Source organism: Leuciscus leuciscus (genome assembly GCF_965113295.1).
Source record: "Leuciscus leuciscus genome assembly, chromosome: 18".
Taxonomy (NCBI): Eukaryota; Metazoa; Chordata; class Actinopteri; order Cypriniformes; family Leuciscidae; genus Leuciscus; species Leuciscus leuciscus.
Window position 1 is genome coordinate 25,261,482 of NC_138742.1, and position 12,254 is coordinate 25,273,735.

The 12,254-nt window shown below is 36.7% G+C and overlaps 1 protein-coding gene across 5 annotated transcripts in view; it reads right to left on the minus strand.

Annotated features, from left to right (window-relative positions):
• uckl1b (uridine-cytidine kinase 1-like 1b) overlaps window positions 1-12,254 on the minus strand; it is a 37,914-nt gene that overhangs the window by 15,288 nt on the left and 10,372 nt on the right. For 3 of the 5 annotated variants that reach the window (XM_082144403.1, XM_082144405.1, XM_082144407.1), the window contains exons 2-7: window positions 11,536-11,729; window positions 10,687-10,793; window positions 4,083-4,253; window positions 2,731-2,802; window positions 2,460-2,649; window positions 2,072-2,133 (exon numbers count right to left, since the gene is read on the minus strand). In XM_082144403.1, coding sequence (XP_082000529.1) covers window positions 2,072-2,133; window positions 2,460-2,649; window positions 2,731-2,802; window positions 4,083-4,253; window positions 10,687-10,793; window positions 11,536-11,729 — 796 coding nt within the window. Of the gene's footprint in view, window positions 1-656; window positions 674-2,071; window positions 2,134-2,459; window positions 2,650-2,730; window positions 2,803-4,082; window positions 4,254-10,686; window positions 10,794-11,535; window positions 11,730-12,254 lie in introns of all 5 variants that reach the window. The other 2 variants (XM_082144404.1, XM_082144406.1) reach the window with 1 other exon arrangement.

Sequence of the window (12,254 nt, forward strand, 5' to 3'; positions counted from 1 at the left end):
GAATGATTGACAATTAGGAGGACCAATAGTTTAGACTACCCACCAGGAAGTAAAACATCCTCCGCTATACCTTTAAGTAAAAAAAAAAGTACTTAAACGAAACTCAAAACTAATTAAAAGCAAGAAACAGTTCCCATCAAAATGGCTAAAATGTAACTGAAAATATCAAACTAATTTAAAATATTAATTAATACTATACTAGTATATAAATAATATTAACTAATTAAATTGAAATTAAAAATAACATATAATTTGGGGATTTTAGGGTGAAATATCACAGATGTGTTTTCATGATATTCAAACTTATTTGATTTATTATTTGAAAACTGACCCACACTCCTGCCCATAATGGCCAATGTGACAATCAGTAGTCAACTTAAAGAGACACTGCCCTCTTTTGGTCCCTACAGGAAGTGCAGCAGAGCTCAGGAGGAGGACGATGCTCATGCTGGGAGGGGGACAGTTATAAGAGGCTGTAGCACAAGTGTCCCCGTGGACTGATCTAAGGCCAGTGTTTTTCTGCATTAGTAACTGCTCTGAATCTCATTATCATTAGTGAATTTGATTGTCAGGACTGAGCCCAGATCAGTGCTGAGGGGAAACTTCAGTGCAGGCAGTGACAGGGAGTGAGAAGACAATGAGCAGTGCTACTCTACCTGACGCTGAGTTCACGCTGTGCCACCGCAGGGGGGGGGGGGGGGGGGGAGAGGGGCAGAAATGGAGAGAATAATCCAGTGCGGTGAGGAAGCAAAGTCAAACAAACCGTGACACACCAGTATTACAGAAAATTAACAGGCCCACATAGAATCTGTGACTTTTTTTTTGCTGATTTTCAGGAGGAAATCTGTGGGATTCTATGGAGTAATTTCCGGGAGCTGAGTATATTACATTCCTATTGATCGGAGAAAGAATAATCAGATTGATCAAAATATTCAACAAACAAACAGGCAAAGGCCAGGAAATGTCTAGAAGTTTATGAAGGGCGATCATGAAAAATACAGATCCCTGTAGGCCTGAAAATGAGGAACATTTGCTGTTCAAAACTACAGTCAGTGATACAAACCAACATGACATGTCAGACATTAGTCCACTACAAAGCATTCCCAAATGCAAAACGCACAAGCGTTAATTAAACCGCTTCTCGTGAGGAGCGCACACAGATTATCGCTCTAATATATCACACAAAAAACATTTAGGAGACGATGAAGGTCAATATAAAAATTTAAAAAACAGGCTGTTTATTCCTGAATTATGGACCTTATTCAGAACAGCGTTATGACGGGTATGAAAGTGAGGCTGTGAGGGATAGACTCACCGTGTTTGCAATGGCATTTGCTGTAAAATGTTTTAGAAAGCTCCAAGATCACTTATCATTTTCCACAGCTCATGATGTCTGGAGTTTTTGTCTACTGAATTTTCTCATAAAGATATTTTTAAGTGTTTCATCAGCAGAACAATTCATAAACCCAATAAATAAGACTACAACCCACTGAAGAGATGTATGTCTATCCCTCACAGCCTCGCTTTCATTCCCGTTAAAAATCAAAGATGGCGCTGCTGTGAATAAGGTCTATACGGGATATATTTGTGAATATCTCACAAAGAATAAGAATTTAAGTTTTGATTTTTTTTCCTGAAATGTATTGCAATATTGGGGGAATGACTTAAAATTAGAGATGCACCAATAATCGGTATCAGCCGATAAAAAAAATTATGTTCGATTGTTTAAAACAAACAGCCGATGATCAGGGCCGATTATATCCTGTCAATCAAAGCGTGCGGACAAACACGTCAGACTGCAACTCATACTGTGTGTGAAGAATATGTCTCTTGAAAAGGGGGCCTGAAATTGACATGGTAGGCTGGTCTACAATTAGTTTATAAGTCAATTACATCATCCACAAGGGGGCGATATTACACCTGAAATTCATGATAACCAAGAACCACCGTGATGAAATGGTGCATCAGATTGGGCCCGTCATCTACCAAGTATCTTTGATTGCTTTTACAGTACAGTCCACTGCTAAATATGAACATATTCTCAAGGTGTGTGCTGTGCGAGTGTGTGTACCTCCTCCAGCTGACTGTGTACATGCTGCACTATGAGATCAATGGCCACCATGTTGCCGCCACCTACAGGAGATAAGCACAGGAATCAAAATCAACATCACTAACAAAGCTGCTTTAAGACAAGCTTCCAAGGTTATAAAAAAATAATACATAGGGAAGGAGACCAGAGGCCTTTTTTTACTTTTGAATGGATGTATGTGATTGGCCATCAAGACACATATGATCCAAGTTGGCCGTTACACTTTCTCCAATGGTAGAAATAAACCCCATAATGCAGCGTACTCCGCATTTGTATGCAAATTTAAATAAATGTACAACTAAATAAATATTTTATTAATAATACATTAAAACAATCTAATCTAGTAATGCAATCTGAATGCCTCACTCACCACGTGGCACCACAATATCTGCCAGTCTCATCGTGGGCTCGATGTACTGTTCAAAGGCTGGCTTCACAAACTTGTTGTATTGTTTGATCACTCCCTCAATGTCGCGGCCTCGCTCTGTGATGTCCCTCCTGAGCCTCCGTACCAGCCGGATGTCAGAATCAGTGTCCACAAAGATCTTCATGTCCAGCAGCTGAGAAACAGACAGATGATGCTCCAGATCAGCTCAGTGAGAAGCTGGCAAATATCCACATTATGAAAGACAGTTGTTTACCTTCAGCAGCTCTTTATCTGCGAATGACATGATGCCCTCAAATATAATCACACTGGCCCCATACACCGTTTTCTGCAAACAGATAAGCACTCATTAAAAGTCAAGCAATAACATATGCTAGGTATTCTATGTATAATTATTTTGTGTACTTGAAAAAAAAAAAAAAAAGTGTTTAAGTGTGATCCTAGTAGAGAGAAAAGCAAACCAGCAATATTTCATTGGAGAACGTAAACTGTATTTTAAGCGTTTTTTCGGTATATAACAAAAAGTTGATTAATAATGCAGTTGGCCACTTTTTCAAAAGGTATCTTGCTGGTAGTTAAAGGGTAACTCTCGCCAAAATGCAACCTAGGGTCTTTTTGTTAATCTACCCGAGGCAAACTTTAGTTTAAAAGCATAATTAGAATGGAAACACCACTTTTAAGTTTGACCGTATTTTCAGTCAAATATCCTTTTGAATGGGAGTGATTGGGACACGACTATGATAGCATCAAAAATCGCCATTTTTAAAACACTAAGAAGGCTCGACACAACATGAAACTTTGCTGGAAGTATCACCAGGGGCTCTACACATGAACTCCAGCATTGACAACATTGTTTGTGTACACAGAGTTTACTGAAAAGAAAGATTTTGTGTCCGCCGGCATTTTGTCAGTCAAAAATAGTCGATCTCCGAATGCAACGTAACAGGGAGGAGAGTAAAGATGGAAAGCTCCTAAAGCTTAGTTACATATAAATTCACGGATAATTTGTTGTGTTGTCGTTAGTGAAAATCAATATTGACCTTGTATTTGAAAAAGGATGCTCATATAAGAAGCAATACTAAAATTCAGAGTCAGTTCATTCGCATTCGGAGATCGTTTATTTTTGACTGTCGAAATGCCGGCGGACACAGAGACAGTGAGTTGTTCAAAATCTTTCTTTTCAGTAAACTCTGTGTACACAAACAATGTTCTCAATGCTCGAGTTCATGTGTAGAGCCTCCGGTGATACTTCGAGCAAAGTTTCATGTTGTGTCGAGCCTCCTTAGTGTTTTAAAAATAGTCATTTTTGATGCTATCATAGTCATGCGGCATGCCCCAAGCACTCCCATTCAAAAGGCAATTTGACCGAAAACGAAAATACGGTAAAACTTTAAAGTGGCGTTTCCATTCTACTTATGCTTTTAAACGAAAGTTTGCCTCGGGTAGATTAACAAAAAGACCCTAGGTTGCATTTTGGCTAGAGTTACCCTTTAAACCATTTTAAATCCATGAAGCAGTTTTCGCAAAAGTGATCATTTCCATAAACCTGACACTTTTCAAGCAAATCGGTGTAGAAAAATGAGGAAGGTCAAAGCCGTTTGCACTCACCCATTCTTTCTGCCGTCCGTGCGTGGTGAAGTCATACACTGGGATCTTCACACTCTTGCCCTGCTTGAGTTTGCGGAGTGTGTGCACCAGCAGGCTGAAATCAAAGGCGTCTGGATGGTCAAAGTTGTAATCATTATTAGCAGCCAGCAGCTGCTGTTCGGCCGTCAGAACCTGTAGGAAACACGTCACAACAGACGGTCCAAGGTTACACCTCTGACTTCAGCTCAGCTCTCTGCCAGCCGTGTGCGTAGAGATCAAGGCTGATAACTGAAAGGTTGTAGGTTCAAACCAGAGAAGGGTTGATCTGTCCTTGAGCCAGACACTCAGCGATGCCGTTGCACTTGCTGCATTTAGTAAATGTCATAAGCCATTAGTGTGCATTACAGTGCTTTTACCACAGGGGTAAAGCGTGCTGTTAGACATGACACAAAGGGGTAAACTATGGTAAAATCACTGTAACACACAACCATGACTCAACCAACCGTGGCTTAATATGGCAAGCCGTTTTAACATTTAATCATTTAAACTGACTAGTCTCTATTTTCATGCTACTAGTACTTATTTTTTAGATACTAGTATCTATTCCATTAAGTACTAGTACTTATTCATTAGCTACTAGTGCTTATTATTTAGGTACTAGTGCCTATTCTTTAGATACTAGTGCTTATTCTTTAAGTACTAGTACTTATTCAATAGATACTAGTACTTATTCATTAGATACTAGTGCTTATTATTTAGGTACTAGTGCCTATTCTTTAGATACTAGTGCTTATTCTTTAGGTACTAGTACTTATTCAATAGATACTTGTACTTATTCATTAGATACTAGTACTTATTCAATAGATACTAGTACTTATTCAATAGATACTAGTACTTATTCAATAGATACTAGTACTTATTCATTAGATACTAGTACCTATTAATTAGATACTAGTACTTATAAATTAGCTACTAGTACTTATTCAATAGATACTAGTACCTATTTATTAGATACTAGTATTTATTCCGAATGTTACTAGTAAGATTTTTTATTTTACTAGTCACAACTGCTTTTTTACTCGTCAGAACGGCCACTAGATAGTTCAATAAAAAATCTTACTAGTAAAATAAAAAATCTTACTAGTAACATTTGGAATAAATACTAGTATCTAATAAATAGTTACTAGTATCTATTGAATAAGTACTAGTAGCTAATTTATAAGTACTAGTATCTAATTAATAGGTACTAGTATCTAATGAATAAGTACTAGTTTCTATTGAATAAGTACTAGTATCTAATGAATAAGTACTAGTATCTATTGAATAAGTACTAGTATCTATTGAATAAGTACTAGTATCTAATGAATAAGTACTAGTATCTAATGAATAAGTACTAGTATCTATTGAATAAGTACTAGTTTCTATTGAATAAGTACTAGTATCTAATGAATAAGTACTAGTATCTATTGAATAAGTACTAGTATCTATTGAATAAGTACTAGTATCTAATGAATAAGTACTAGTATCTAATGAATAAGTACTAGTATCTATTGAATAAGTACTAGTATCTAATGAATAAGTACTAGTATCTAATGAATAAGTACTAGTATCTATTGAATAAGTACTAGTATCTAATGAATAAGTACTAGTATCTAATGAATAAGTACTAGTATCTAATGAATAAGTACTAGTATCTATTGAATAAGTACTAGTATCTAATGAATAAGTACTAGTATCTAATGAATAAGTACTAGTATCTAATGAATAAGTACTAGTATCTATTGAATAAGTACTAGTATCTAATGAATAGGTACTAGTATCTATTTAAGAGGTACTAGTATCTAATGACTTAGTACTAGTATCTATTGAATAAGTACTAGTATCTAATGAATAAGTACTAGTATCTATTGAATAAGTACTAGTATCTAATGAATAGGTACTGGTATCTATTTAAGAGGTACTAGTATCTAATGACTTAGTACTAGTATTTATTGAATACATACTAGTATCTAGTAATAGGTACTAGTATCTAGTGGTGGGAGAAAAAAATCGATCCATCGATGCATCGCGATTCTCTCTCCAACGATTCTGGATCGATTCTGAGAATTTCAGAATCGATTCTGAGCTTAGTTTTTTACCAGATGTGCGATGACGCTGAGTTTGCTTTAGAAACACCCGTCTTCTGCTTGCTAACAATTCCTCACACACGCACACAACTCGAACCTTCCGTAAAATAATCTTTCATAAAGTTCGGAAAGGTTGAAGCGAATTACAAGGACATTCACAGGCTTCATTGCACAGGATGCACTGTGAGAGACGCGCGCTTGTTTTGATGTTACACTTAAAGTGTGCTGTCTCGCCCGTCTGTATTTTCCTTACAAATGCTCTACGAAGTCATCATTTATGTGGTTTGGAATGCAGTGGACTTATATATTTAAAATATGAATCTCACTAACAGAAGGCTGCTTTCAATTTTAAATGCTGACGCGCGCTTTGTTTGTGTACGAGACTGCTCGCGCAAGCGGCTGTGCGACTCCGTGTAAGTGGTTTAATATACTCGTGCAAAATGAACGTAAACACAGCCAGTTATGTCTTAAGGGATTAAACGGACAGGACAAACCACATTACTTCTTATATTTCAAAAGAGATCCGAGCGTGAATGCAGCTTAATAGATCTCCCGCAGTCTATGTCAAAGTAAAATACAAAAGTACGATGAAGAAAAATCACTCACAGTTCTTGAATGGAAAATGTTCAGATAATCTTAAATACTGAAAGCACTCTTTGTTTGTTGTTTGCCATGTTTCTTTGCTCCTCTTTATTATTTGCTACTTGCTTGTATGGTTTGAAGTTATATAAGTTTAAAATTCTTAAAATACAACTGTTTTAATGATTTTTTTTAATTTGTAATTATTTAAAAAAAAGTACTTAATTACTTATGTAAACTAATGAATTAATAAGGGGGGAAAAGTAGATAAAGAATCGATCTGGAATCGGATCGTGACCTCCAGAATCGGAATCGGATCGGATCGTGAGGTGACTAAAGATTCCCACCTCTACTAGTATCTAAAAAATAAGTACTAGTACCTACTAAATAACTACTAGTATCTAATATATATGTACTAGTCTAGTCACAATTGGAATACATACTAGTCAGAACTGAATAGTTGATATCTGAATGACAGATCCCCATAGAAGTCAATGGCAAAAAAAAAAAATGTTGTTACTAGTAACAAAAGAATAGTTACTAGTCACTATTGGAATAAGTACTAGTATCTAATGAATAAGTACTAGTATCTATTTAATAGGTACTAGTATCTAATGAATAAGTACTAGTATCTAATGAATAAGTACTAGTATCTAATGAATAAGTACTAGTATCTAATGAATAAGTACTAGTATCTATTGAATAAGTACTAGTACCTAAAGAATAAGCACTAGTATCTAAAGAATAGGCACTAGTACCTAAAGAATAAACACTAGTATCTAATGAATAAGTACTAGTATCTATTTAATAGGTACTAGTATCTAATGAATAAGTACTAGTATCTAATGAATAAGCACTAGTATCTATTGAATAAGTACTAGTACCTAAAGAATAAGCACTAGTATCTAAAGAATAGGCACTAGTACCTAAAGAATAAACACTAGTAGCTAATGAATAAGTACTAGTACCAGTGTTGTGCCTGAACGCGTTCATTGAACGATAGTTCATGAACTCGTTCATATTTTGGGCGAACGTGAACTGAACGTACTCTATTACTGCCTGATGAACGTTACTGTTAACTCGTTCATTCTGGTGTCTGTGAACGGCACGCTCTCTCAGTTTAACTTCGTTCATAAGGGTGCAAGATTTCTATAGAAATGTATTTGTCCCGTTCGGAACCTCCGTTGTCCCGTTTATTGACGCTGATCTAACCACTGATGTATGACTGAATCTGATACAACAGCGGCACTTGGTCACGACACCGGTCATCATCCAATCACAGTCCACACTCACGCGCATCAGACCATACGAATATCAAACTCTAAATTGAGAATTAATTATTATTTTGGGACAAATCATTGTTTGATTTGCGCACAGAATCCTCCGCTGTCGGGTCGCTTCGATCCGGACTCGCGCTACCGGCAAATCCCTTTCACTGTCCGACTGGGTTTTGATTTCGGCAAATCAGTTTTGACGAATTCAAACAACGTGATTATTGTGAGTCCAACATACATCCAGCCACGCAAGAAAGCATGAAATCGTCCTGAGGGAATAATATACTGATGTGATTTGCTGGCCAAGAAACATTTCTGATTATTATTAATAAAAAAATTAAAATAAAAAAATCAGGATTCTTTGATGAATAAAAGGTTCAAAGTAAATTTATCCGAAATAAAAAAAACGTAACATTATAAATTTACTTGCTGAATAAAAGTAGGCTATTCATTTCTTTAATTTCTTTAAAAGTAGTGTATAATTACAAAAGCTTTCTATTTCAGATTGAAATGCTATTATTTTGAACTATGGTTTGTGTGTAATATGACTTTAATCAAAACAAATGTGTTGTCTGAAAACCTTTTAAACACATACGAACCTGAAATGACATATAGGCCTACTGTGTTATGTTGGCCTAGCCATTTCCTGTTTGTTTAGTTGGCAACCCTATACCCTCAATGCTATGTAAACCCTGGTTGGATAAGGATTTTAAAATTGGATATAAAGATGAAATCTGACACATAGTTTCAGTGTTAAAACTGATAACATAATTGCTGTCTGTGGTTTTATATGGGCTGTGGCAATAATTTTGAAAAATAATAGCTCGCAGCAACATATGGAAAAAAAGAACTGAACTAGTTCATTTTTTGGAACTGTGAACTTTAGTTCAAAATTTTGAAGTTTGAACTATGAACTGAACTAGTTCATTTTAAAATTTGTGAACTGAACTTTGAACTAGTTCATGTAGAAAGTGAACTTTCCCAACACTGACTAGTACTTAATGGAATAGATACTAGTATCTAAAAAATAAGTACTAGTAGCATGAAAATAGAGACTAGTCGGTTTAAATCATTAAATGTTAAAACGGCTTGCCATAGGCTTAATACTCCAATATAATGACAGCAAAAAGCAATCTAATCAATATTTAATTTCTTTTTTTAAAAAGTTAGATATTATTATCAAAAAAAGTGACATTTAACGATTGCTAAGCATTAAGTAAAGACATTTATAAGCAAGAGATTTCCATTTCAAATAAACGCTGTATCAAAGAATCCACACACAAAAAAAATTATTCTTGAGTATCAAATCATCATATCAGAATGATTTCTGAAGGACCATGTGACTGAAGACTGAAGTAATGATGCTGAAAATTCAGCTTTGCATCACAGGAATAAATTACATTTTTTAAATAAAATATATTCAAAAAGAAAACAGTTCTTTTAAATTGTAAGAACAGTTTTTACTGTATTTTTGATGAAATAAATGCAACCTTGGTGAGCATATAAAAAAAATTGCGTAAAGAATGGCAATCAAAAAGTAAAAACTAGTTAAAAAATATTTTAAAACAAATCAAAAATATATAATTGCAACTTCCATAACTTTTTTAAATTGTACTAATTTCCACAATTTTATAACTGCCTGATTTTTCCATGAACCCTGTATTTAATTACAATTAAATACGTTAATCCTAGCATGAACTATCTGTATATTAGTTGCATTAAGTAATATTCTCCAGACAAGAGAACATATTAAAATATCTCCAGTCTTCCTGGAAGGATATATTCTCTGTCTTAAGTTACAAGTTTAATGTTTTTGCCACCCTGCATGCAGAGACAGTGCCAGACTACTGAGTAAATGAAGTGTGTGGTGTTATTACCCCCCCTCCTCTCGTTGGGCACACGGCTAAGGCCAGCTGAACTAAATTTAGGAGGAACATTTACACACAGGTACAAGTACACATACACACACTCACACTCGCAGGACATTTACTTCCTTCGCTGTGTTATTTGGCCTTTTTCTTTCATACAAAATGTAATGACTTCTCTTCAGATATGCAAGAACAGCTGGTACACCATTTAAACAAATGCCTAACTAGTCTAGACTATCTGCTATGATCATCCTGACAGGGTCATTCGCATTCCTGACTGTTTAACAGAGCTTACTCAAACGTCATTAACACATAACGGCTTGTGTTTAAATGCTGGACTGCTTACGGCTGTAAAGAGAGTTTCTCAGCAGTGCACCTGAGATGTTCCTCTGGCAGACGTGAGAGGATCTGAGAGGCGTTTACTCTGAGATTCCTCAGTGTGCTGTGAAGCCACAAGCTGCCTGAAAGACTTAATGGATTATATCAAACAAACCATTGGTTTTGGACCACATTCGGATCAGTTTTTCCATGTACTGTATAACTTCAGGTTTGCTATGGAATTGTAAGTGAGCAATTTCAGCCATATTGCTGATTTCTGTAGTTTGGTTTACTTCAAACATAAGCCCTCTCTCCTAAACCCTAAACAGCCGTTTCTTATTGTAAAAAAAAAAGTGCCACTCCCCAAAAAGACTTATTGCGGTGTACAGAGCTTAGGGCTGTCACAGATATGGGTGTGACATTTAACGTGCGAGAGATATATACGAGATGACGGCGTTACCTTGTAGAAGGAATCCATTGACAGAAGAACGACCCAAGGAACATCCAAAGCCTCGATAATTTTACGAGCAACTGTTGTTTTGCCTGAGGCACTGCCTCCACAAAGCCCTATGGGTAAAAAAAGAACAGTAAATTGACATGTGACGATGGTCGATGATGACCGTGATGGTGTATGAGTTAACAATAGGGCTTTTCACACTTGATCTATTTAACCCTGGGTCATTAAACCCTGGCTAAACAGAATCCTGGGTTATCTTCACATTTCACACTGCTCATAGTTAACCCGGGGTTAACAATTAATCCTGGGTATTCATGAGCTGATGTTTCACTGTACACTCCTAAACCCCAGGTTAAGGTCCTTATTTGCATATTTGCAGCCAGTGTCACTGATTGGACGAACGCAGCACGCGACCCGCTTACATAAAGGCTCTAGCATTGCACATCCTCGTATTATATATTGTCGTAGCCAACTATCAAGTTTAAAAGTTTCTGTCACAATTTGACATTTTCCCTTCAAACTTTGAAACATAGCTTACTGTTTATACAACATGCTGTGTTTCTGAGACTGTCCAAAGCATGTGAATATGAGTCATGTGATTGGCTGCCTGTAGCGATTAACACCGCATCATTTCACACAGTGCAAGTTTAGCATTGCAATGCGGGGTTAACTCCAGATCAGGGTTTCATTACTCCGGGTAAAATGCGACACTAACCTGCTTCTAAATTACAAGTGTGAACGCTCCTTCACCCGGGGTTAAAAGCAGGGTTTAAAGCGACGATAACCCGGGGTTAAGCACAGCGTGAAAAGCCCAACTAATGTTTTTTCCCTGGGACGCTTTACTATACCGACCAATAACAAAAGCTTCTTTGGACTGGGTCCCGTGCTCATTGTACCAGGGTGGGCGTCCGGCGGTGTAGATGGTCCTCTTACTGGTCCGCAGAAGCGGAGGCTCGGATTTGCACTGGCTGGTGGATCGTTTCCGTGGCGACAGGCCGGTGTTGACGGAGGGGAGGAGCCTGTCCAGAGAGCCTTCGCCACTGCCACTGTTGAAAAGAGGAAATAAGACACAGTGAACAAGAGAAGACTCTTCCTGTTGTTTCCTGTGTGAATTCTGACTTCCTGATCACAAGCTGTACAAAGACCCCAGTTCACTCGGTGGCCATCACAGTTAACGCCTCCTATTTACTAGCTTTAACTATGTGGGTGACAGGGCATACAGCTCAATCTATTTCAATGAGGAAAATATGTCAAGATCTGATAACGTTGGTATCATACATTTTATGGCATGTTGCAACCTCTGGGAAAAACAACAACCCCATATTACTCAGCAAACATGTTAGCTGTAAATGTAGCACATCATCGTGATCAATGAAACGGAGATAACTGGAATATCATGTTGTCATGTCTAATGACTTATGACAGTTGAGCTCAAACAAAGCAACTGACCTCATTTTGATCAACTAGTTTGAGTTCTAAACAAATACTACCTTGTTAATAATAGTGAAAACATAATTACGGCCAGTGGTAGCACTAGCATGGCATGATTAAAGATAACCCAAAGGACCTGG